At 34.3% G+C, this 25929-nt stretch overlaps 2 protein-coding genes across 2 annotated transcripts in view; both read left to right on the plus strand.

Moving 5' to 3' along the window:
- LOC103146390 (major histocompatibility complex class I-related gene protein-like) overlaps positions 1 to 10077 on the plus strand; it is a 14317-nt gene extending 4240 nt beyond the window's left edge. Inside the window, exons 2-8 of the mRNA XM_007564294.2 lie at positions 1601 to 1861; positions 6594 to 6872; positions 7075 to 7377; positions 7844 to 7936; positions 8975 to 8992; positions 9588 to 9741; positions 9858 to 10077. Coding sequence (XP_007564356.1) covers positions 1601 to 1861; positions 6594 to 6872; positions 7075 to 7377; positions 7844 to 7936; positions 8975 to 8992; positions 9588 to 9741; positions 9858 to 9879 — 1130 coding nt within the window. The 3' untranslated portion in view covers positions 9880 to 10077. The remainder of the gene's footprint in view (positions 1 to 1600; positions 1862 to 6593; positions 6873 to 7074; positions 7378 to 7843; positions 7937 to 8974; positions 8993 to 9587; positions 9742 to 9857) is intronic.
- Positions 10078 to 14242: 4165 nt separating this feature from the next.
- Positions 14243 to 22838, plus strand: LOC103146389 (H-2 class I histocompatibility antigen, Q9 alpha chain). Its single transcript, XM_007564293.2, has 7 exons — positions 14243 to 14356; positions 17476 to 17736; positions 18424 to 18702; positions 18981 to 19280; positions 19724 to 19831; positions 21698 to 21811; positions 21921 to 22838. Exons 1-6 carry the CDS (start codon positions 14305 to 14307, stop codon positions 21802 to 21804), a joined length of 1107 nt encoding a protein of 368 aa, XP_007564355.1. The 5' UTR covers positions 14243 to 14304; the 3' UTR covers positions 21805 to 21811; positions 21921 to 22838.
- The last annotated feature ends 3091 nt before the right edge of the window (positions 22839 to 25929 follow it).

The following is a 25929-nucleotide window of genomic DNA, read 5'->3' on the forward strand; positions in this document are numbered from 1 at the left end:
AAGCGGTGTGCAGGTTGGTGTGTTGGGTTTTTCATACCCGAGACTCTTTCTTGGACATTTGCCACAGTGATGGTTACTGGGGCTTGTTCAGGGAGGTTGCTGTGGTCCTCTCGTAGAGAGGTTAGCCACTGTGCATTGCTGTTGTGGGACGCCTCCCTTTCCCATATGCCTTTCCAGTATCATCTATGTTAGAAAAGGAGTTTGTAAAATTATTTATTGCTATATTCCTCACCCATTACAATCTCAGTCTGAACATTTTTTAACAGTATTTACACTTTCATCGTGGTTAAAGTTTCAGACAAAGATCATAAATATAAAGAACATTCAGAGTTACAATGAGGTGATGAAATTGAGTTATTTAAACAAGTTAGAGCAATTTATTAGGACACTTTACATGAAATCAGTTATTTCCATTCACACACTGATGACGGCAAACTATGGATTATTGTGCTCACTGTACTCCTTTTACTCATGATATTGAAATAATGTGCTCAGAATTATTAACTTTACACACTGAGTTAATGAGAATAAACATTGTTTCCACGAGTCCAATAAATATTTTTTACAGAAGTGGATGTATGCTTATAAAAATATGAAAATTAGATATATTTGGTTTTATTTGTTTCTCTGATCTCAGAAATTTTTTTTGTGTTTTTTCAAATATTTGAGATATGAAAAGAAAATTAAGGCAGATGCAAAATTGTCCTCAAATGTTTTTGAGGACATAGAGTAAAAAATGGTCATTGAGTAAAAGTGGTTAATATTTGAAATTCACTTTTTATTTTTTTAAAACATAATATCAAATAACAAACTTTAATAATAATTTTACAAACTTAATAAACTTTTCTGTTTTTCTTAATGATTTTTTGGTAAGAAACATCTTGTCTTTGATCTTTTTTCTTTTCTTAATGGCAGTCAGCCTATTTTTAAAATATTTGTAGGTGATCTTTCATGTTAGTTACAAACTTTTTTTCTGCCGATTTGAAGGGCAGAACTTCGACTCGGCGGGAAATTTAATGTTTTTGATTGTTTATTCAATGTTGCATGACTCTGTGTTTTTGTGTTTAATGATATAAAGCACTTTGAAATGCCTTGGTGCTGAAATGTGCTATATAAATAAAATTTGACTGATTGATTGAAGCAGGAAATGTCTGAAAGAAAGTGATAGATTTGAAGTGGTTGTTTCTGTCAATAATCATATCAGTAAAAAAAATTATTTTTTAGATCTATACTGATCAAACTACTTGATTGGTATTTAAATTAATAACTTACTAATTTTTAGTTTTGCTTGATTTTATAAACATTTTACATTAACATTTATTAATAAACTGAATTATACAAAAAGGAAAATATTGGATAATGCTGAACTTGTAGAGAAAAGGTATTTTCTGTGGCTTCTGCTATTCAGTTCATAGACTATGAAAATTAGAAAAAGGTGATGATGATGATTGTCAAATTTAGATATATTTAATAAAGAGATAATGTTTCTAAATTATAGTCATAACAATGTGTTAAAGTGTTAGGTCCTACTTAATCCTTTACATTTTATTTGTTTGTGTGAATTGACTTGCTGAATGTTTTTTTTTTTTTTTTGCCACAGTTACTCACTCGCTGAAATATTTCTACACGGCATCATCTGGAATAAAAAACTTCCCAGAGTTTGTGACTGTTGGGATGGTGGATGAGGTGCCAGTCTCCTACTATGACAGTGTCATTAGAAAGGAGATTCCCAAGCAGGACTGGCTGGCCAAGAATGAAGGTCCTGAGTACTGGGAGAGTAACACTCAGATATCCATTGGTTCTGAGCAAAGCTTCAAAGCCGACATTGGTATTATTAAGCAGCGCTTCAACCAGACTGGAGGTGAGTTACACACAATGTTACTGAAGCTTATAGCAATAAGCATCAAACTTTTCTCTCTCTCTCTACTTAAACTTTTTTAAGCATTTGTTTGATGCTACATTTCAAAATTATTTTAACAATTACTTTTTAAGCATAATAAAAAGGACAGACAGAGCAAATGAAAATTTAATTATTTTTTTTGTTTTAAATATAAATTATCTAATTATTATTTCACTAATAAATTACTGAATGAGAGTCAATAAGTTAATTAAAATACACTGTTAAGTATTGTTAGTAAAGTATTGCTTTTGTCTTTTTAAACTTTTTAGAATTTAATCTTGTTGAAGCAAATAAATAAAAAAAACGTCACTATTTTCAAAGTCACTGACGTTTACAATCTGCTGCATTTAGAGAATTTTTTTCAAAATCTAAATAAAAGTTACAGATGGCAGCTTGAAGCAGCTCAGACTGTCAGACTGATCAGACATGTTTTATTTGATCAGGTTTCCTCTGATCAGCAGGGAAACCTTCATGTTCATCAGCTGGTTCTGATTGAGCTGCTTTCTAGTGAAGGAGCTGCTGGGTCAGAGAAAGTTTGATGTTTCCTTCATTTAATTTAAACTCTGATGAAAACTAGAAATAGTAAAAATCTTCCAGGTCTTCTAATGTTTCAGAAACTTTTGGATTGTTTACATTTTACTGAATAAAAAATCTGAGGTACTTTCTGCTGAAGGCCTCACAGCATCTTCATCCTGGCTTCCTGACTGACTGACATTTTGGACATTTTTCACTTTAAAATGCAACAACTAAATTTTATTAGCTGGAATGTTAAGGGTTTTGGTTCACATAAAAAATCATGTTGATCTAAAAACATCTTAAACCATCTCTTGAAAAGAAACAAAATCTAATTATACAGAAATCTAATCATCAGAGATAATTAAACAATATGTGTGTGAATTTGGCCTCAGTGATCGATGGAGATGATTACATCCCGTCTCCAAAGAATTTACTTCTTTCTCTCCTTTCCATCATTCACATTCACAGATGGATATGTTTCTAATAAGCAATTCCCTAATGGGAAACATAACAAAAACTAATAAACACTCGATTGTGATCACTGATCATGTTCCTATATCTGTCTCTCTGATTGTAGAAAAACAATCCCAAGTCTTTTAGTAAATGGCGCCTAATCTATCACTACTGGAAGAGCAAGAATTTGACAAGTATCTGAAAAGGAACGGGCGTCCTTCCTGGAGATAAACGAGTCACGAAATACTGCGACGTCATTGATATGGAAACAGGGAAAAGCTGCATTAAGAGGCAGAATCACAGCATCTGGAGTCCATAAGAAAAGGGAGGAGAGAGAAAAACAAACTCAGCTGGAGACAGAAATCAAGAATTTAGAGGAAATAAGCATTTTAACAGAACAAGCTGAAGACAAAACACGTCAGCTAAGATATGAACTAAATACGCTTGTAAACAAGGGAGCACATTTTTTATTACGGAAACTTAAACAGGATAATTTTCACTGTAGTAATAAATCTGGTGAATATTTGGCCAATCAGCTGAAGTAGAACAAAGAGAAAAATATTATTTCTGTTATTAAAGATTCAGCAGGGAAAGCGACCAGCTGCTGGAAGAAATAAATGATGTTCCTCGAGATTTTTATACCAAACTGTATTCTGAAGAAAATAATCCTTCCCAAGAAGAAATTAACTATTTTTTAAACAATATCAATCCACCGCATTTGACAGATGAACAGATTGGTTTGCTTGAAGCTCCATTAACAGGAAAATAATCAACCAGTGCAGTTAACAATAAAGCACCAGGACCGGACGGTTTTCCAGCTGATTTCCATAAACATTTTAGGGATATGCTTAACCCGACATGTCTAAAATTAATACAAGAAATAAAAGAAAATGTTATTATTCCTCCGAATTTAAATACAGCTGCTATTACAGTTCTTCTTAAACCTGCAAAGATCCTACAGTCGCCTCCAGCTGTCGCCTACTCTCATTAATAAATACAGATATGAAAACGATCACTGAGGCATTAAAAAGTCATTTCATCCTTAATTCATCCAGATTAACTGGTTTTATTAAAAATAGACACTCCTCACCTAACATACGGAGATTGCTGAACTTACTGGCTTTAACAAATAAACAGGACTCAGCCATTGAAACTTTAGATGCTGAAAAGGCGTTTGATGAAGTGAATTGGTTATTTTTGTTTTCAGTATTAAGAAGGTTTAAATCTGGAGATTCTTTTATTAACTGGATTAAGTGATTCTATACATCACCAGCAGCGACTGCTACTGCCAACAATATCATTTCAAAGAACTTCATCTTGCAGAGGCACAAGGCAGGTTGCCCACTTTCTCCATCCTTGTTTTCCATTTTCACTGAACCCCTTTCAGCAGCAATTCGTCTAAATTCTCGCATTAAAGGTTTTCCAATTAACGCAACAGAACATAAAAGTTGTTTATATGCTGACGATATCTTATTACTATTGCAAGATCCATATTCTTCAATGACTGAAGCAATCAGAATGATTGATCTCTTCTCAAAAATATCTAATTACTCAATAAGTTGGAATAAATCTGCAGTTCTTCCTTTAAATAGTTTAAAATGGGATGAGACAATCCAAACTATACCGATTCCTTTATGCACCACTCATATTACGTACCTTGGGATTAAATTATCTCCTAAATTGTCAGATTTGTTTAATCTTAATTTCACACCACTTCAAGAATCAATACAAAACAGCTTGAAACAATGGATCAATCTACCACTTTCACCTGCTGGTAGAATAGCGACTATTAAAATGAAAATACTTCCCCAAATTAATATTTTCTATGTTACCCATCCAACCAACTAAACAACGGTTTACATCTTTAGATGGTATAATCTCCAAATTTTATTGGAAAAACAAGCCGCCAAGAATAAAGCTATCAACTTTACAAAACTCAAAACAATATGGAGGGCCAGATGCACCAAATGTTTACTATTGTTATTTAGCCAATCAGCTGCACTACATAATTAAGTGGCCCTAAAACCAGCAACACAATGATTTAAATGAATTAGAACAATTATTATGTGGGAAAATGCAGCTATGTGATTTACCATTCATTAGCCAAGCGATGAAGAAACATGGCTGCTTTAAATCACCAGCTACTAAAGCCACTCTCTCATCTTGGTGGAAATTCAATATTATCAACTCAAAATGGCAAACAGAACTGCAGCCGAGAGGCAACATGACCCGGTTAAAGCCCGGTTCAGTCTCTCACTCCAGCTGCTGGTTTGTTGTGGATCAGAACCGATCAGTGCACCAGCAGAACCAGAACATCCGTTAAAGATGCAGCTTTTCTCCTCCGTCTGTCCAGAGACGGACAGAAACGAGACGGGGACAGGACGCTTTGTCTCCTCCATGCTGGTAGAGACGAGTTGGACCTTCTGGGGCCGCAGCAGAACCAGCAGGTCACATGACAGGACCCAGAGAGGAACCTCAAACCCAGGCCCGGTTCTGCTCTTAGTCGCTGTGAAACACAGGAAACCAGGAGGAACCGGGTCCTGTGGACAGAAGACGTCCTCCTCCATCCAGAGGGTCAGCAGAGCAGCTGGAACGACCTGCTGTCAGCGGGAAGCAGAACTTTGAGCCGCTGGAAGAAGATTCTGCTCCAGAACCAGCAGATGTGATGAAACTCTGGTAGAATCAGAGAAACGGGTCAGAAACTCTGGTAGAATCAGTGAAACGGGTCAGAAACTCTGGTAGAATCAGTGAAACGGGTCAGAAACTCTGGTAGAATCAGTGAAACGGGTCAGAAACTCTGGTAGAATCAGTGAACCGGGTCAGACGGGCTGAGGGTTCCAGCTCCTCTCTGACTCTTTCTTCCCTCAGCAGCTGCTGGATGAAGCTGCGTTTCCAGGAACGACGACCTTCGTCTCCTTCAGACCCGTTTAACAAACGTCTCAGCAGTTCAGAGCAGAACCTGTTTGTCTGGTTAGCAGGAATCAGGTTTCTGCTCATTCAGGCATCTGGCAGCACAAACAGAGAAATACTGACCCAGATCAGCTGGACCGGGTCGGATTATTCAGACTGATGACAGCTTGAAGCAGCTCAGACTGTCAGACTGATCAGACATGTTTTATTTGATCAGGTTTCCTCTGATCAGCAGGAAAACCTTCATGTTCATCAGCTGGTTCTGATTGAGCTGCTTTCTAGAGAAGGAGCTGCTGGGTCAGTGGTTCTGGTTGGAGTGAGGAGTTCTGTGGGCAGGTGAACTGGACCGTCTGCAGATTCTTCCCCCCATACACTGTTACTGATGGAGTTAGTGTTTATTTTTCATTTTATGATCTGGGTTTCCTCAGTGAAAAACCCGTACCAGAAACCTCACAGGGTCTGTAACGTCTTATACCAGAACATTGTATGAGGTTGTCATCAGGCATGTCAGCATGTCTGTCTGAAGATGCTCATTATGTAATAAATTAGATTAACTTACTGAAAAGTTCACAGTGCCTGTGTTCATCTCCACTACATGCAGCTACACTACCTTGGTCAGTGTAGATAAACTGCTGACAGTAAATCTGTGAAGGTTCTGTTATAATATCTTTTCTACATTTTTCTCAGGAGTTTCTTTTTTTCTATTAAGATGTCTGTAGTATATGGATGACTGTCGTTTTGTGTTATTCAAACTGTTATTAAATGAGGAATAAACCTAATCTATTCAGTTCTTCCTTCTATCTCTGTCTTTCAGGTGTTCATGTTGTCCAGGTGATGTACGGCTGTGAGTGGGATGATGAGACTCAAAAGGTTACTGGTTATCGACAGTTTGGCTATGATGGAGAAGACTTTCTAACATTGAACACGGAGACAAACACATGGATTGCTCCACAACCACAGGCTGTACTTACTACAAACAAATGGAACAATAACAGAGCTCTGCTGGAATCTGACAAGAACTACCTCAACCAGATTTGTCCTGAGTGGCTGAAGAAGTATGTTGGCTATGGGAGAAGCTCTTTGATGAGAACAGGTACCGTCACATATCCTGACTTTTTATGTAAACTGATTATTTGAGTATCTTGTTTTACTAGATTTTGTCATTACATTTTGACTCAATGACTGAAGTCTGTGTTTCTGAGTCTTGTCTCCAGCTCTGGCACATTAATATTATTTTAATTATTCATGAATTATTATAAACTGTTTATATCTGAACGTTGTGTTTCTGTCTCCAGAGCGTCCCTCAGTGTCTGTCCTCCAGAAGTCGTCCTCCTCTCCAATCAGCTGCTTCGCTACAGGTTTCTACCCCAACAGAGCTGAAATGTTCTGGAGGAAAGACGGAGAGGAGATTCATGATGGTGTGGAGAAAGGAGAGATCGTCCCCAACAATGATGGGACCTTCCAGATGAGCGTTCACATCGATCTGTCATCTGTTCCAACTGAAGACCGGAACAAGTATGAATGTGTGTTTCAGCTCTCTGGTGACAAGGAGGACGTGACCAATAGACTGGAGAAAACAAGAATCTTGACCAATGAATGTACGTATTTATATAAATGTATCTATTTATAGATAAATACCTGCTAATTACAAAAGTCTATCTGCCTTGTTTGTGTTGTTAAATTTACTTTCTGTGTTAGGGCTCAGAATCAGAAGCAGTTCTTTGTAGGATTGTTTTAAATAAATGTACTGCAGGATAAATGTTAAAACAAGTGATTTGCTGCTAATACAATGTTTGTGTGTATTTTAAACAGTACCAAATTCAACCAACCTTTCAAGTCCATTAATATTCATGTTTCAGGTTATATTAAAGTTAAAAACAACTTTACGACATTTAAAAATAGCTGTTAATTATTAATGAAGTAACAACTTACAATTATAGTTGCTGAAAGAAAATACATTGGAGCCCAGAAACCAGAACAAAACAAAAACCTTTTCATGGTGTTTAGATGAAATGGCATAAAGAAACATCTACATGATTGTAACCTGGTTTGTTTTCTCAACAGCAAATATCATTTTGATCATCCCTGTTGTTGCTGCTGTGGCTGTTCTTGGTCTCATTGCTGTGATTGGATTCATTGTTTACAAGAAGAAGAACGGTAAGTTGGTCAATTTCTTTCTTTGTTTTTCTGTATTTTGATTGTTGTGCTTTAACAAGTGAGAAACAGACCTGCTTAAACATTGAAGCTTTATATTAACTTTAGACAGTGTCACACTGATGTTTAGCCATCATTTAGACCTACGGATTTGTTCTGGGTTTAAACCAGGCAACACTTTCTAGTCTAAAAGTAATCTAAATTTAGATTTAGGGCCATGCAACACAAATATGGAAGTGACAGAAAACTTGATCAAAAACTCAAAGATCAGCTTCTTTTGAGTTAGTATGAAAGAATTTGATCCTTTTTCTGATGTGATATTATTGTAATTAGGTTAAGTTTGCATAAAAAGGATCAGCAGTTTCTTTGAGAACTAAAAATTGAAAGGATAGCAGTAAATATGATTATAATATTTGTACTTGAAGACTGGAACCTGCATTTTAATCTAAATCATCCTTAAACATTTGAGCTGCACATCCTGCTGTTTGCTGAATATGACCAGATATGAAGTGCCATTAGTTTTCTTAAAAATTCAAATGTCAGTTAATCAGCATCATAATTTCCAAACTGAGCTCCTCTGTGACTGAGTTTGTTTGTAACACAGATTATTCAGAGTCATAGTATATCTCTGAGGCAGGTCAGAAACTGATCATTTCTAATTGTAAAAACTGTTCTCAAATCACACACAAGAATAAAATCAGACCTGCTAAATCTGCTGAATTAATAGATTACTAGTCCAATTAATGACATTCTCTAGTATTACTGGTAGGAGACAGTAGTTGAGGAATAGTGAGTTTCACAGGTTAATTTTTTTGTCTTTAATTATAATAAAATCTGATGATGTCAGCTAAAACCAGTTATGGATGTCAAAAATGTATCATATTAGAACCAAATATCTACAAAATCTAGCCTAGAGATCTATGAATTATTTGGATCATGTTCATCTAAAATGCTCACTGGGTTGTTGTCTCTGTAGAGAATGGAGGAATTGAAAGGACTTTTTGAGGCAAAATTTAAAGTTGTTCTTTCTATTTGTTTCAGCCAAACGTCCACCATCTCGTAAGTAAAGCCTCTCACTATTTAATCTGTTTATGTCCTTAGCTGTGTAAGTAAAAAAAAAAAATCTATTTTATGGATGTTTTCTGTACATTTTACATTGGTTTATAGCAGAACATGTATTCACACACTTTCAAATTATGAAGTTTGTTTTAATTTATCATGATTTATCATTTTTCTTTTCTGTATCTTTCTACCAAAAACTGAATGATTAAAGTCTGCAGTCTGGTGAAGACAATTTTGTTTACAGAAACTTTATAATTAATTTAAAAAGTGAAATTTTCAAATCTAGCTTTATTGTTGCTGTTGTTTTGTTTATTCATTCCGAGTATTTACATTATGTGATCATCTTCTTTATCTCATTTTGTGACATTTCCTATTGTCATGTAAAGTTTTTCACACACTGTGCATTTTTAAAAGTCACGTGAGACCTGTCACGTTGTGCAGGCTACATGGTATAGATTTAGTTTCACTACTAAAGGTTTTTGTCTGACAGGACCAGTAAGATACCTAGATTAAGGCTTCAGTTAAATCAAAAGAAACTGAAAAAGGTCAAATAAAAAAATGACATTCCACACAAAATGTTTTTATTTTCTAGTTTCTGAAGAAAAGAAAACTTCGACCTCAAGCTCAGAGACTTCGACCTCAAGCTCAGAGACTTTGGCATCAAACTCAGAGACTTCATCTTTAACCAGTGAAGGTTCAGACGACAGCAAAGGCAGTTCCTCATCAGACAAACCGTTGCTACGACGGTAAGATCACATTGTTATAACTTGTTTCTTTTTCAGTGCCTTGTATGTAGACATTGTATAAACATAGGTTCATAGAAACATTGCATAAATTTATGCTTATTGAATTGTTTCAACAGCCAACAAAATCCTAACAAATGAGGACTTTGGACACCAAAATCTGAGGACACCAAAAATCGGAGTTTTCCTGGATTTCTGCATCCACATAAAAAATTCAAATGTACATCTTCAGTAATCTTCATATTATTTGGCCTTTCTAATCAACCATTGTCTACAAGAGATTTTCAAAAGGGCTCAATTTCTATTGTTTTATAATTTCATGTAGTAATTAAACCTTAATATTAAGGATATTTTTCCTCCACAATAATGACACGAAGGACTTGATTCTGTTCTGCTAAGTCAGCTGATTTTTAGTTTGAACATGTTGAGTCTTAAAAAAAGATATAGCACACAGTCTGGAGCATGAGTTGTTGGCAAGTCGTTCTCCTTTGGATAAACATTTAAGTTCCTAAATTCTAAAAGTTTTAAAATTTGTATTAATTTTCTCTAAAGCAATTTTTTTAAACTATGCTTCAGATAAATGTTTAATAATGTATAGTCAGTGAGGTGGCATTTTTGGTGGCTGGTAAATGTTTTTTTTCTCAGCAATGTGAAGTTAAAAATGTGTACAAGTAGTACAAACATTGACCCACAAAGCTTTTATATAGATGTTTATTATAATCTGAGTTTCTTTTGTTTGTGGTTCTTTGTTTTGTTTGACTACTGTAACTACTGAGTACCTTCTATTGCCTGCATTTGGGATCAATAAAATGCTTTGATAACAATATTACTGTCATGATTTGTGAGGAGTGGTGAGGGAGGACACAGGCTGAAGTGATGATGATATAATAAAAAATCCACAGAACAGAACAACAGGCAGCAAGACGTTTCACGGCAAGGATTCGACAAAGACAACAGGTGGGACAAATACACTTGATGGTAATCAAAGAAACGAGACACAGCAGGGAGCAATCAGGACGGCACAGAGACTCAGAGGACAACTGGACACAGAAAACCTCAACATAACACAGAAAATCACAGACCACCACAGTTTTGTTATATTAACATTTTTAATAACATTTTTAATTATTTAACCTTTATGTCACCAGGAAAATTTCATTGAGATTAAAAGTCTCTTTTTCAAGAGAATCCTGGCTTAATCTGGCATCAGCAGTCGGTTACAGAACATTCACAACAAAAACAGAAAAAGATAAATTAATTAAAAGATTCATCAGTTAAAACATTTACATATAGATGATCTTAATTATAATGATTTATTGACACTGTTAAGGTAATAGAGGAACGCTTTAGACGAACAAAAACACCTGTTGCCGAGTTTCTGCCTCTAAATTACAGAATGTTTATAACTTTTTGCAGAGTAAACAACCAAATTTTCATGTCTTATTTGCAATGATTTTGTTTTCTTTTTAAACATATTTGCAGTTCTTTGCAGTGTTTGCCATTCAATCAGTTCTTTGACTTTATCCACCACATAGTTTGGATGACAATCTCCTAATGCCTGTTAATTGTAAAATCTCTCCAATGAACTCAGAAAAGCTTAGAAAATCCTTCCTCACAAAAACCGTCGATTTTCAAAGAATCAGACTAAACTAGTGAAGATCAAGTGATCTTTAGCCCCTCTCCTTGACTTTGATGGGCAGGTTTGACTGATAAAATTAATGAAACATTTATTTATTTCACATTATATTTAATTAATGATCTATTCATTTATTTATTTAGTCCCTTCTTGGCCCTCAATAGAAAGTACATCTCTTAGACATTCTGCTCACAAAGTAGCACAAATATACAATATCTGGTTACTAAGTTAGTCTGGATTTCAGCTTACTTTGAAAAGAGTCATCGATGGCAGTCCACCATGACTATTTATCAAGACCAGGTAGAAATATATAAATTCCTTATCTATTTGTAGGGATAGATAAGGAATAGCATCTTTCAACTTTTAGATGCATCCATGTTCCAGAAAACCTGAATCAAATGGTTGTTACCAGGTTATTTCTCCTTTGTTGACCAACAATAGTCCACTGGTAGCCTCTAGGTCAGGGGTGTCCAAAGTCAGTCCACAGGGCCATCCTGCATGATTTAGTTTTCTCCCTCATGTTCAACTCACATGGATTAAGTGATGGATCATTAGCAGGTCTCTGCAGATCATTAGCTGTCTGAGGAAGTAGTAACTACCACCAGGGAGAAAACTAAAACATGAAGGATACCTGCTGTAGAATAACAGTATAAGTTATAGCCATCATCAACCCAGGCTTTCACCAATCTGGCATGAAGTCTGTTTGTGATTTGTATATTTGATTTAGCTCAAAGTAGAACTGCATATTATTTCTTCCTTTTTAAAAATTAAACACTTTCTTGGTTGTGTATAAGCAAGTGATTTCTCTCAGATCAACAAAAGATGCTGCACAGAAATGTTTTCCAGAAAGCTTTACATCTGCAGGTTATTACTGAACGTAAATATATAATATTGGTGCAGCAAAGGAAAACAGGTGTTAATAAAAGATTAATGGTGGAAGATATTCAGATGACTGAGAAAATATGTTCAGTCTTTTAATTATTCTGAAAAGGAACTGAGGAAATGTGAAAACTAAACAAGCAGACAGGAAACAGATTCAGACTGGTCTCCAACAAAGTGTAGCTCTTCCTAACCTCCTCTCTGACATGTCTGCATATAAACTGGTTATTTGTGGATCCTCGGCCTCCATTTATCATGTAGGTAAAATCTTAATGAGGTCAAGTATGGCCCAGACTTCATAACCAGTCAGCTGTGTGAAAAAACATCTGATGCCATGCTACATCTGGATCTTCTACTTTTTAAACACTTCAGTTTTCTTCACTCATCCCCACACTGCAGAGTGACTGTAGAAGAAGAGACTTGCTCCTCACCATAAAACCTTAATGTCTGCTGCTTACAGAAATTAAAGTATTAATTGCCGTTTCCTTTGTTTTCTTCTGCTGTTTACATTGTATTTTATGTGTAATGTAGTTCTGTTTTCACTGTGTTCATGTGTAAGAATCCTACACAAACCTACTGGAATGATAAAGCTACAGTTGACCTCTGACCTCTTTTAACTGCTACTTAATTAAATATGAAACCAAACTGTAGATTTAAAGTTCATTTAATCTCCACTCTGCTCCATTCTGCTGCACTGCAGGGTCTTTCTTTTAGCAGCCCACAGATTATAAAATTGTACATTATGACATTCACATCAATAAGGGGATCTCATATTATTATTATTATTATTATTATTATTATTATTATTAATAAAACATTATTGCACAAATATATTCATACTTAGGTAGGCGCAAAAATAATTTTAGAAATCTACACTAACAGATTATTTGCACAAAAAATGAATATAACCATAAAAAGTACTCAACATTAAGGTATTTCTTAATAAAGTAGTCAATGAAAACAGATGTTTAGCATTTTAAAAGCATTAAGAAAATATATTTAATGGATGATTTAAAATGTTTCAAACCTGGTGGAAATATCTGGTCAAACTGGAGCCTTTTTTGAAATTATTGTATTTTTTTATCTTTTGAACTAATGAGAAAATGATTGTAATTCAAAATGCTTTAAATTAAATTCACTACAACAAAATACACAAACAGAGGACTAATTGTATTTGGTTGTTACGCTGTTCTTTTATGAGGTGTTTAGTTTTCTTGAGATAAAGGGAGCCTCTTAACTCTGTCATAAATTGCATAGAGATTAATGGATCTGCAATTTAATTGTAATAAAGTATTACACTTATGTAAGAGTTATAGATAGAATAGTTAGAAAATTAAGTGTTTTATCAGTTCTGTTTATGTAGTGCTCATCTTTTCTTGTTCTGTAGATCTGTAGAGTGAACCTTGTTATCTCTCACCCAATAATCACTAGGCTTACAGTTAAGATATTTTATTATCTGACTATAGACATATAAAATCAGTATTTATGAAATTTGTCTCCTTAAAATGTTGAGCATTTTCTATTTTGAAAAAAAATTATATATATATATATATATATATATATATATATATATATATATATATATAAAGATAGAGAGATGCTGCTGTATAGTTGAATAAAAAATGAACAGAGGTAAGTATGTGTTGAATTAAGAAAATCATTCAGATCCGTAGGTTCCGCCTTTCTGACAGCGACATTCCCCGTGTTCTCAAATCCAAGACTTGACATGAGAGGAACTTTGACGAATAAAACAGTAAAGGCTTTGTTTTACCAGTAAGCTAAAATATAACAAAGTTTTTGCGGTGTTAGAAAGAAATGGTAAAATCCACGGATACAAAGCCAGTCAAAACAACATTTTAAGTAATGACGTGATAAAAGAAGCAGGTTTTAGTTTCATTTTGACAACCCTACTAGATTCATTTCACCTGGATTTAAGTGACGTCGACGTTCGGAATTTTATCCCCATTGGTTCAGATTCTTGTTTACAGCCGTTTCAACTTTGGTTGTATGTGAATCAACGAAGCAGGACGGCTGCTGTCCTGACGGACAAAATGCTAAATTTTGTCCTTTTGCTTCTTCTGGGAATCCACAGCTCTGCAGCTGGTAAGTTTACAGAATATTTATATATATTCTTGTTTTATTTGAATGTAATATTTATATAGAGAGAAAACGTACAGTTGCGATTCACCAAACACTCAAACAGATCTTTAACTGTTGATGTGAAAAATTGTAAACAATCATTTGTCTTTCTCTGTTATTTTTTACTGTTACTATTTACTATTTATTCCTGATGCTGTTCTGTGGTGACTCTTTCTAGTGCGCTGGAATTTTTCTGTTTAATGAAGACGGAAGGGATTAAAAAAAAAAAAAAAAAAGATATTCTCTAGCCATAATTAACTTACCTTGTGCACATATTTAATTGTTCCGGTAAAAACAAACAACAACAAAAGACCTCACCGTAATTTTGTCCTCACTACTCTTTATATTAAGCTCCAGTTTGTAGATAATACAAATACAGGTGGGATTAAATGCACTAGGATAATCGGGGAAACGAAGGACAGCTGGGAAAATCAAGGGGAAGACGCGACACAGAGACTAACGCACAGAAATCCAAATCCTCATGTACTTGTAATTTATTATATCTGGTTTTGTAGCTCAGGGTCTGTGTAAGGAGGTAGACGAGAAATTCTTGTATTTAATACCACAAAGCAATTTCCTCATATTTATTTTATTTTAAATTGAATTGTCTTCACATAAAACAGGATAGTGCAGGAAACTAGAACTCAATCAAACATTGGAAAAGGAAAGAAAAGTTTGAAATATGTTAAACAGAAAAACAATGAACCCCAGAAAAATGTATTGTTTCACTGAGGAACATTGAGTACCTAATGAATGATTGAATTTACATTATTAATCCCAGAGGGAAATTCATAAGGCAATCTTGTTTTAAAATGAATATTTATCTGTTTATTTCTTACATCAGCAGTGATCAAAGATTTTCTCTTAGTTTTGGTATCAACTCATTATTTACACAAATATTTTTTTACAAAATCTAAACTGAATATGGCTTTAATTTGTAACAGAATTATTATTTTTGGAAAATCTTTAGTACTGGACATTGAACTTTTAACAGTGTTGTGCCTTTTTATAAACAGTTTAAATATATATTGCATACACTGAATATAAAGGGACAAACATTTTTCTTACTGTCTGAAGTTAAATCAGACCAAACTTTTCTTGCTTTAGCGTAGTTAGAGTTACCAAAAATATTTATATTTGCTAAATACCAGAAAACTTAAGAACATTTTTCAGAAGTTTCTTTGTAACTTTCCTTGGATTCCAAAGTTTACATACATTTGTTTAGTGTCAGTGATGACTGTCTTTTAAAATGTAGGCCTTATGTTAAACCTTTTGGGTTTAAATACACAAACCTCTGATCTCTTAACTGACATGTTTAAGTTAATTGAAGTCACTCCTGTGGATGTATTTTGAGGCCACACCTGCACCAGTCTGGTTCATCCTTGGAAACCAGACAGGTAACTGCTGTGTAAAAAATCTAACTCATTGATTCATCTCTACTTGAAGCTAACATACCTCTGCATTTTATGTAAAGGTAATAGAATAACTGCAAGTGTTTAATAATCTTTCAAAAGTTGATGCTTGAAGGTGTCACGTTCATCTGTTCAAACAATTATATTCAAGTATGGACATGATGGAAATTTCCAAGCATCATAATACTCAGGAATGAGACGGGTTCTGTGTCCCTGATGAACAGGTTTGGTCCATTCATAGTAAAACCTGTTCTGTACCTACATGGGCTGTCAGTGAAGAAGAAACTTTTACTTCAAAAGAAACAAAAAAAGACAGATTGCAGTTTGCAAATGCTCACAGGAGCAAAGATCTTCATTTTTGGAGACATATCATGTGGTCTGATGAAACTAAAGTGGAACTGTTGGGACAAAACAATCATTATTACATTAGGAGGACAAACTGGGACGATTGTACCATTCTAACTGGGAATTATGGGGTGGCAGCATCATGTTGTGGGGCTGATTTGCTGCAGAAGGAACAGGTTCACTTCATAACATGGTTGCGTCATGAGGAAAGAACATTATGTAGGAACATTGAAACAACATCTAAAGACATCATCCAGTAAGTAAAAGCTTGGGAACAGATTATAATCTTAGGGACAATATCCCTAAACTGATAAAGTGGCTAAAGGACAACAAAGTCAGTGTTCTGGTGTGGAAATCACAAAGCAACAATGTCAATGATCTTGGTATTGGTGATTGGCTGTGATCGGCCCTCCTGGTATTGGAATTGGCAGCAAAAAACCTGATCATAGCATCCCTACTGGATATTGTACAAATGTATGTACACTTTGAAATTTAAGGAAAATTTCAAAAATAATTTTCTAAGAAAATGTTCTCTAGCATTTAGCACATAGAAATAATTTTGGTAATAAGCCAAATAGGCTAAAACAAGAAAAGTTTGGTCTGATTTAACTGCAGACAGTGAGAAAAAAAAGTTTTGTGATCTTCTTAGTCATTGTATGTAAATTTCTGGTTTCATCTATATGAAAAGTAGCTGATCTGAAGGGTGTTTAAAAATATAATGCAGACGTTTGGGTTTCTTTCATTTGAACCGCAGATGGTAGAATATCTGCAACCAAGATGAGGAAATCAAGAAGATCTTGTGCAGACAGAACTTTGCTGATTAATTCTTTTTTTTTTTTTGAACCCAGTATAAAAGTATAACTCATGATTTCACATTTCCTTGAAGTTAACATAGCTCCACATTTTATGTAAAGGTAATAGAAAAACTGTAAGTCTTTAACAGTCTTTCAAAAGTTGATATCAAAGGACAATTATAATGTGGAAAACGACTTACTTTGAAAAGCGAAGATTAGATGAAACACCCAGCTTTTAAAAAGTAGAAAGTTATAAGAGAAGTACTATGTACTCAACATTATATAAGTCTCCACTGTAAAAATATAGAAGTACTAAATAAATCTTGTTTTGGGTTTAAAACTGAATACAATAAATATTTGTCCCAAAAAATAACATGTTTAGTAACTAAACACCTTAAAAATGATCAAAAACATAAAAAAACCTTCTGAATAATATTTTAATGCAAAGTTTGGTTATCATTATTATTCTTGATGTTGTTTGGTTTAACTTGTAGAAACATTTTAAATCATTTTGTTGTTTTGTCTTTTCCAGTGTCCCACTCTCTGAAGTATTTCTACACTGCGTCCACCAAAGTCCCAGGCTTCCCAGAGTTTGTGGTCGTTGCGTTAGTTGATGATGTTCAGATTGCTTATTATGACAGTGTGATTAAGAGAGCAGAGCCCAAACAGGACTGGATGAGGGAAATCACTGATCAGGAGTACTGGGAGAGAGAGACGGGAAACTTTCTGGGTAACCAGCAGATCTTCAAAGCCAACATTGAAATCTTAAAGATGCGCTTCAATCAAACTGGAGGTTTGTGCTGATTTCACCATTTATTAATAATTTTTATTGTTGCTAATGGGCAGAAAGACGCACACTAGATAGACAGACAGACGGATAATCCAGTGGGCGGCGCAGGTTGCTACAATCGATAGTAACCACACATACACACTCACTAAAAGGAAACAAACGCACCCTCTCAGCCAATAGAGGCCTCTTAGCCTCTATTGGCTGAGAGGTTGCCAGGCAACAGTACTGTTTAGTTCCAGTGTGAGCAGCAAGCAAAGAGGTTTGCAAGCAGAGACTTGATCTGAGCCGAGAGGAGAAAGGTTTGAGAAATCACAATGAATATTTGGAAGAGAGCAGAAGTTTTGAGTACAAGCATTACAAGTTTAAAGAAGAAAGGCATGAAGTTCTGCTCTCAAACTGAAAATGTAAGCACAAGTATGAAAAGTTTTGAGAAGAAAAAACATGTAATCCTGCTTTCAGACGGAAAATGTGTGCTCTAAAATTACCCCGTACTTCTCCATGTTTGGTTCTGGGAATAAAAATAAGAGGAAACGACTCAGAAGATAATCTTAGCAAATATGATCAGATATTATCACAAACTCATGGTTTTAATTTCATGTGTTTTTTGTTGCTTGAACTGTATCTTATTGCACTTTTAGAAGCAACTGGTTGTGTTGTAAAGTCACTGGTGTTTCTGTCTCTTTGTCTCAGGAGTGCACATTGTTCAGCACATGTATGGCTGTGAGTGGGATGATGAGACTGCAGAGGTCAAAGGTTATGATCAGTTTGGTTATGATGGAGAAGATTTCATCACACTGAGCCTGGAGACAAAATCCTGGATCGCTCCAACCCGACAAGCTGTCATCACCAAACAGAAATGGGACAATAATGTAGCTTTTGTAAAGAATGAGGAGTCCTACTTAACTCAGATTTGTCCTGAGTGGCTGCAGAAATATGTGAATTATGGGAGGAGCTCACTGATGAAAACAGGTATTACAAATGTTATGTAGTTTGAAATACACAACTACATTTATGTGTGAACCGTGTTTTGTATGAAAATGTCTCCATCACTTTTTTCAAATAGTTATTGGACTTTGCAACATGTTTTTACTACGTTGTATCATTATCATTTTCCTTCCACATTAGATGACCTTGTACCAACCTTTCACTGTATTTTGAAATGTAATTGGTGTAAATAAATTAGCTACAAACAAATTATGTTTTTATTTATAAAGGATTTAAAAATGTTTGCTTTATTTACTCTGCAGAGCTTCCCTCAGTGTCTTTGCTCCAGAGGTTTTCCTCCTCTCCAGTCAGCTGCCACGCTACAGGTTTCTATCCTGACACAGCAGAAATGTCCTGGAGGAAAGATGGAGAGGAGATTCATGATGGTGTGGAAAAAGGAGAGATCCTATCCAACCATGATGGGACCTTCCAGATGAGTGTCAACATTTATCTGGAATCTGTTCCACCTGAAGACTGGACCAAGTACGAATGTGTGTTTCTGCTCTCTGGAGTCGAGAGAGACGTCATCAGACTGGAGAAAACCAGAATCAGGACCAATGAATGTAAGTAGTTTGTATAAATTGCCTCATGTAGACAAATATATACTGATTACAATATTCTGTCTGCTTTACCTGTGTTTTTAGATTTACATTCAGTTTTAGTGTTATTCTACTATTGCTATCTACTTCAGTTGTTTGAGCTTCTTTTATTGTTAATCAATACCCATTTTTAACAAAAACTTTTATTAATTTTGAGGTTTTAGGTTTTGTTAGACTTTCTGTAACCATTCATTGCATTATTTAATTACCATCTTTATAAAATTTACAAAATTTCTGTGTATTATAATTTACTTAACATCTAACAATTATAGTAACTGAAAGTAACCAGAACAAGCAAAAGACAAACAAAGCTAAAACCTGGTTTTAGTGTTTAGACAAAATGGGATAAAAAGGATTAACAAAACCTTTACTCTGCATAAATGTGACCTGGTTTTTCTTCTCAACAGTGAAAAGCGTCTCAACAGTGAATAGAAACACTACGATCATCCCTGTTGTCGTGGTTTTCCTTTGTCTCATTGGTTTGATTGGATTCTTTCTTTACAAGAAGAATAAAGGTGAGAGACGGATATGGTGTTTTCCTTTCTTGTGTTTTGATTGTTGTTCTTTACCCAGTGAGAATTGGCCTTGGTCAAATGTTAAAGCTTTATATAAACCTAATTTAGAGATGAGTCAATGCCATGTCCATGTGTAACTTTGAATAGACCTATATACTTCATCTAGGTTTAGAACACAAAAACTGAAAATTATATTTAAAAAAAATACTATAAACCCTCAAATCAAAGACGGCTTAATTTGATTCAAGATGAATAAACTTCATCCTTTTTACAGTTGTGATATAGTGAAAAAAATGAGAGAATACTGGTAAATATGATGAGATATTAATTGTCCTGTACTGGAAGGTGAAGACATGCATTTCAATCTAAACATGTAACATTGTTCATCTCTGGGACACAGAACTCGTCTCCTTACTGAGCAGTGTAACGGTTGGCCTTTCTCTTCATGTCTTTACTTGCATAAATTAACAGATTAACGAGGCATTTCAAGTATTGGAACCATAATTCTCTTGCTGATATCTTGGCTGATTTCTTTTGACCTTATTGTGTCAAACAAATCAGTGCATTTCAGGTGTGGCTTTGAAATAAGTAAAAACATCCACAGGTGTGACTCCAATTAACTCAAATGTATCAGTTAACCTATCAGAAGTTTCTAAAGCTTTATAGTATAATAAAATCACCTGACCTTCCCTCATTGTTTAAAGAGACAGTGCTCATTCTGTATGTAAACTTTTTACTTTGATGATGTTAATAGATTAATCTCCGACATATTTTGTCTCTCAATATTGTGATATTTAGGAAATAGAAATAATTTTGGCAGTTCTGATCTGAAACAAGATAAACTGGGTTTGCTATAACTCTAGACAGTTAGGGGACAAAGGACTGTCTTTTTATTTGATGTCTGTAAGATTTTTGGCTTCAACTGTTGGATAGTAAGATGTATTTTTAGCAGGACATTTAATGAATGTGAAGTAGAATATGAATTCCAAGTCAGAATAATTCATATTGGATTTTAATCGTTTTCAATATAAGTAAATTTATATTGAACTTTGTCTGAAGAGGAGCAACTACAAATTGTTCTCAATTATCAGATAATTTAAAAGTACAGAGGTAATACTAGGTATTTATACAGATATTGTGTGTCAAATATAATTAATAACTTAATACCTTATTTGTAGAGTTGGTGAACAGATTTGAGCTACTGATTTTAAACATATAGTTATTTAATCTGTTGCTGTCAGTATTTAAAATGTTTGATCACATTTTCTTCTTCTTTGTCTAATTTTGTAGTTTCCTCTAGTCTTTGTGATGTTTGGCATTTATTGTGTTTTCAAAAACACAATAAATGTGTTTAAAAACACAATAAATGAGTTAAATCACATTCTAACTCCTGTAACTCTGTGCAATAGGAGTTACAGGACTGTATGAGATGCTGCTGCAGCAAAACCACCACAGACAAATTTTATCAAGTTTTAAAGAGTTTATTATAAATGTTTGCAATCTTATTACTTGAGTCATAAAATAAAAATGGGGAGAAGAAGGTAAATGAAGGGAGACAGTGAAGGAAGTACGAATGCCTGGGCAAGAATTAGATGTGTGTAGAAATAACAACCACACTGCACAAAGTTTTCAAAGTTTGATATTTAACACTCATATTTTTTACGTGGTTTGTTTTTTTGGGAGAGAAATAAATCTGTGTTGTATCCATTTGTTTCTGCTGAACAACCGTAGACCACTGAGCTCAGGACCAGAGATTCAGTTTCACTAAAGTTTTTTAGTGAAACTAAGCAATAACAATGTGAACTTTGTCAAAGAAACTGAAAAACTATACAAATGTACTTTAAACACAAAATGTGTATTTCCTAGGTTCTCAAGACACCAAGACGTCACCATCTTGCCCGGAGGCTTCATCTTTAACTAGTAAAAGTTCAGACGACAGCCAAGGCAGAACCTCAGACAAATCACTGCTGTAGCAAAAAGGTCCCATTGCTATATTTTTTTTTCTCTTCCACAGTATTGTATGAAAACACTGTATGAACATAAGTACATAGAAAAATTGTATAATATTTCTGCTCATCTGTCTCAACAGAAAAGAGAAACAAATGTGAACTTTGGACACAAAGTCACCAAAACCAGAGATTTCTTGAGTCCATCCATCCATCCATTTTCTGAACACCCTTGTCCCTCAGTGGGGTCGGGAGGGGTGCTGGTGCCTATCTCCAGCTAACGTGATTTCTTGAGTCTCTGCATCCAAATAAAACATCAGATGTAAATCTTCAGTTATCTATTTTATATTGTTTAGCCGTTCTTTTCAAATATTCTTGCTATTTAGTTTCACATTGCTAAATCAAACAAAAGTTTAATATTTAAAAATATATTTGGCTGTAATTATGGCAGGAGGGATTTGATTATGTTTTCTGCTGTTCAAGCATTTTGTTTAGTTTTAAAAAGGTTAAAGCTTAAAAAAAAGATAATTTACAATTTGTGTTGTTGGCAAATGGTTCTTTATTTGATAATCATTCAAAAAAAATAATTCAATTTATGATGTTATTAAGTTTGTATTTTTACAATAGTGTATTTTCTGCCATTATGTTTTTAAAAATATTTTTATTCTTGAAAGGTAATAAGTTTTTGATGAGGTGGTAATTTTTTTCAAATACAAAAATTTGATTTAATTAGAAAGTAGAAGATAATGGGGGAGATACTGAACAGTTTCTGCCTCTAAATAGCAGAATGTACAGTTATTAAAAGAAAGTAAATCTGAATGACCTGTGTACATAAAAGTTGTAAAATATTATTTAATTGATTTTCTTTAAAATGGAAAATATGAAAATATTGGACTTTCTGCCCCCAAGCAATGTTTAACTGTCTTTGTTCAGACTGATTGCCTCTAGTTTTACCCTCTGCTGCTGTGTGTATGCTGTTTTTGTGTTCTATATTTTTGTGTCTTTTTCACTGTAAAGCACTTTGTGTATAATAAAATGTAGACAGATGATTTAATTTTCAATCAGCTCTTACTCTTATTGAACTTCTCTGTCCTGTGGAAATTGATATGAAATTGAAATGTAATTGTCTGAAACAGTTGTTTCTTATTAAGAACCAACAAAGGAAGCAAATTAATTATTGATTTTATTCAATATTGTCTCAGATCAGTGGAGATCCCAGGTCTTTATGCTGATAATGAGATTGTTTCAGATCACTTATTGGACATTATAATGGTGACGGGGGTTGTGTGTAAAGAAGAAGGGAGATTTTAGGATTCGACTCCAACATCCTCTAGTAACATGTTGATGTGCTCCTGCAAGGCACTTAAGTCACAGTTGCCTACCAATCTATGTATCTGTGTATGAACTTCCACTTTTGTGAGTGTGATTGGGTCAGTGCAGCTATGCTGAAATGCTCTATATGTTCAGACCATTCACATTATTATCTGCCTTACAGCACATGTATAAGTGAAACGCAGAAATTTAACTGAGTAGTTGATTTTAACCAATCTGAGCCATAAATACTTCAGTTTAAGCCTAATTCTGTTACTCCAACCTAATTACTGTAGTATTTTGAGGAGGATATTCTTGATGCAATCAAAATAAAAATCACTCATTGAGAGTTTTCTGGTTTCAAAAAAGATTGTTTTCTTGTAAAAAAAAAATAACAGAAAAATCTTTGAGTTGACTTCATACATAAATTCAAATATTAAAGTTTTGTGGTAGAAAAACAGTTTCACTCCTTCACCAAACAATCAGATCAACCACAGCAGCTGCGTCTGCTTGTTAATCACAGCAGGAGGCTGATCTGACAAGGAGGAGGGTCTAATCAAAATAAATCAAAGTAAAAATAGATCATAACTTTTTACCATAAGTATAATTTTGCATAAAGTACAATTATTTAGCAAATAATAAATTAGTCTAATTCCTAATCAGGGCCAGTACCAGCTGTAGCACAGAAACTGTAGTTCATTATCAAATACCAAAAACTTCCAAATTCCACACATTCTCCAGAATGTGTGGAATTTAAATGTTCTGTTTGGCATCCAGTATGAGTGTAGTTGATTAAATCCTAAGTCTTATTTGAAAACCACCGCTTCCTTTAGAAGAGCTTTAAATTTCTGCTTCGTCCAATATTCCTTAAAGTGTTGCCATGGTGACATTCATTGCTTGTTCTCCAAAACTGTCCCTTTTCAGTTAAATTCAGATTTGTTGTAGCAGCATCTGTCAGAAATGGTTCTGTTTCACTTTTCACAGGAAAATTAGTCTCAAACACATAAGACTCAACACCGACACAGTGAAAGAAGAAATTAAATCTGGCTGTGGGTGAGTGGAGCAACTCAAAATACATTAATCCTGTCTTTATGAACTAACATAAAACATAAAACCCCCATAAATTAAATAAAAAGTTAGAAATATGAACATTAACTCATATTTTACAGGCATTCGTCACTGAATCCCCTGATTAGATTCTGGATTACAACAGAAAACCTCCTGTTCTACACTTTAATTTCCCTTTCTGATTGATAAAATATTTTTAATTTGAATTTAATTGAATCCTACAACAATTATTCTGCTCTAAGTAAAGATGCTGTGATGTTGAAGATGATCATGACTGCAGGATGAAACTGGATAAGAAACACAAACCGTCAAATTATAACAGCAAAACAATACTAGCTCTTAGAAAATAAATTATTCTGATCTCAGAAACCAGAGGCAGATTTATAACAAAATGAAAACAAATCTAAAAACAGGAAGCAGAGCAGAGTGACATAGAAATCCAAACAATCCTCATGAGACAGAGGAAGACAGAAACATGAGAGCTGCTGAAACAGACAGAAAAAAAGTTTGTACTGATATTTACAAACCTGCAAACAAAGTGAACAGAGAGACTGGTGATCAATGGAAGGTCAGGCACCATTAAGAAATATATCAAGGAGGAATCAGGTTCGACTTGTGGACATTTTTAACAGGCAGGGGGCGAGAAAGACAAATTCTCATGAGATACAGAGAAAAAAAAATCACTTTCTTCCTACATAGAGATAAAGTTCCTGCAGAGAAGACAGAGACTGTTTCTGCTGTATCTGATGTTTTTATGTACAAACCTGGATCTCCACTGTCTGCACTCATTTCTATGTGTTTTACTGTTTTATGCTTAAGTAGAATGACCTTTGGTAACTGTTACTCAGTTTATAGTGCAAAGGTGTGAGCAGATCTCAGCTACAGTTCATCCAGTCACTCATAAACTCACATTGATGAACTGAAAACGAGCATCAGAGACTCACAAGTTAAAATAGGAAACTAAAGAATAACTGTAGGAAAACAAAGACATGCTAATAATAAAGTGCTAAAGGAAGAACTATAGCACTATATGTTAACATGTTCTGCTTATATCTGCTAACATTACTGTTAATAACTTTTAGTAATTATGATGTGTAAAGCATAAATTAATTCCTTAGAAAGCTTTCTTAGCAGGCTATAAGTGATAAAGGTACGTAGAGTCAACATGTGGACCTCATTTTCCTCTCTGAATTATAACTGTCTTCTAACTAGTAATATTATGTTCAAGCCAAACAGAAATAAAACAAAAATAACTATTCCTCCAACATTTATGATAAAACCAAAAAGAAAAGTTCCCCAGATTTATGATATCATCTTCTTCCAACTCTTGTCCAAACAACAGAGTCAGGATTTACTGTCACCTTCATTATAAACGTGATCATGTTGTATAATCCAGGTGAGTGACGCTGACGACCCGGATTCTCTCATTGGTTCCTCTGAAAGGTGAACTTTACATTCCCAACTGTTCTTCCGTCATTTTTCCAGAGTCTCTTCGGAAAGGAAGAGGAGAAAAATGTTTTCAACACGTTATAAAAATGTAGATGTGAAATGGATAAAATGAGCATCTGGTCTATTTTCCTGGTTTTACAGGGAATACAAAGCACAATATCAGGTAAGTCAGAAATATATAAATATATTTAGCCTCTACTTGTGTATTTTTAACTGAGGTTTCTTATGTGTGTCCAATATTTAACTTTTTTTATTATTTTTTTTTAGAAAAGTGATTGTTTATAAATAAAAACCTGTTCTACAATAGTTTTCTTAAAAAATCTA

The sequence above is a fragment of the Poecilia formosa genome, unplaced genomic scaffold, assembly GCF_000485575.1.
Source record: "Poecilia formosa unplaced genomic scaffold, Poecilia_formosa-5.1.2 Scaffold158, whole genome shotgun sequence".
Classification (NCBI taxonomy): Eukaryota; Metazoa; Chordata; class Actinopteri; order Cyprinodontiformes; family Poeciliidae; genus Poecilia; species Poecilia formosa.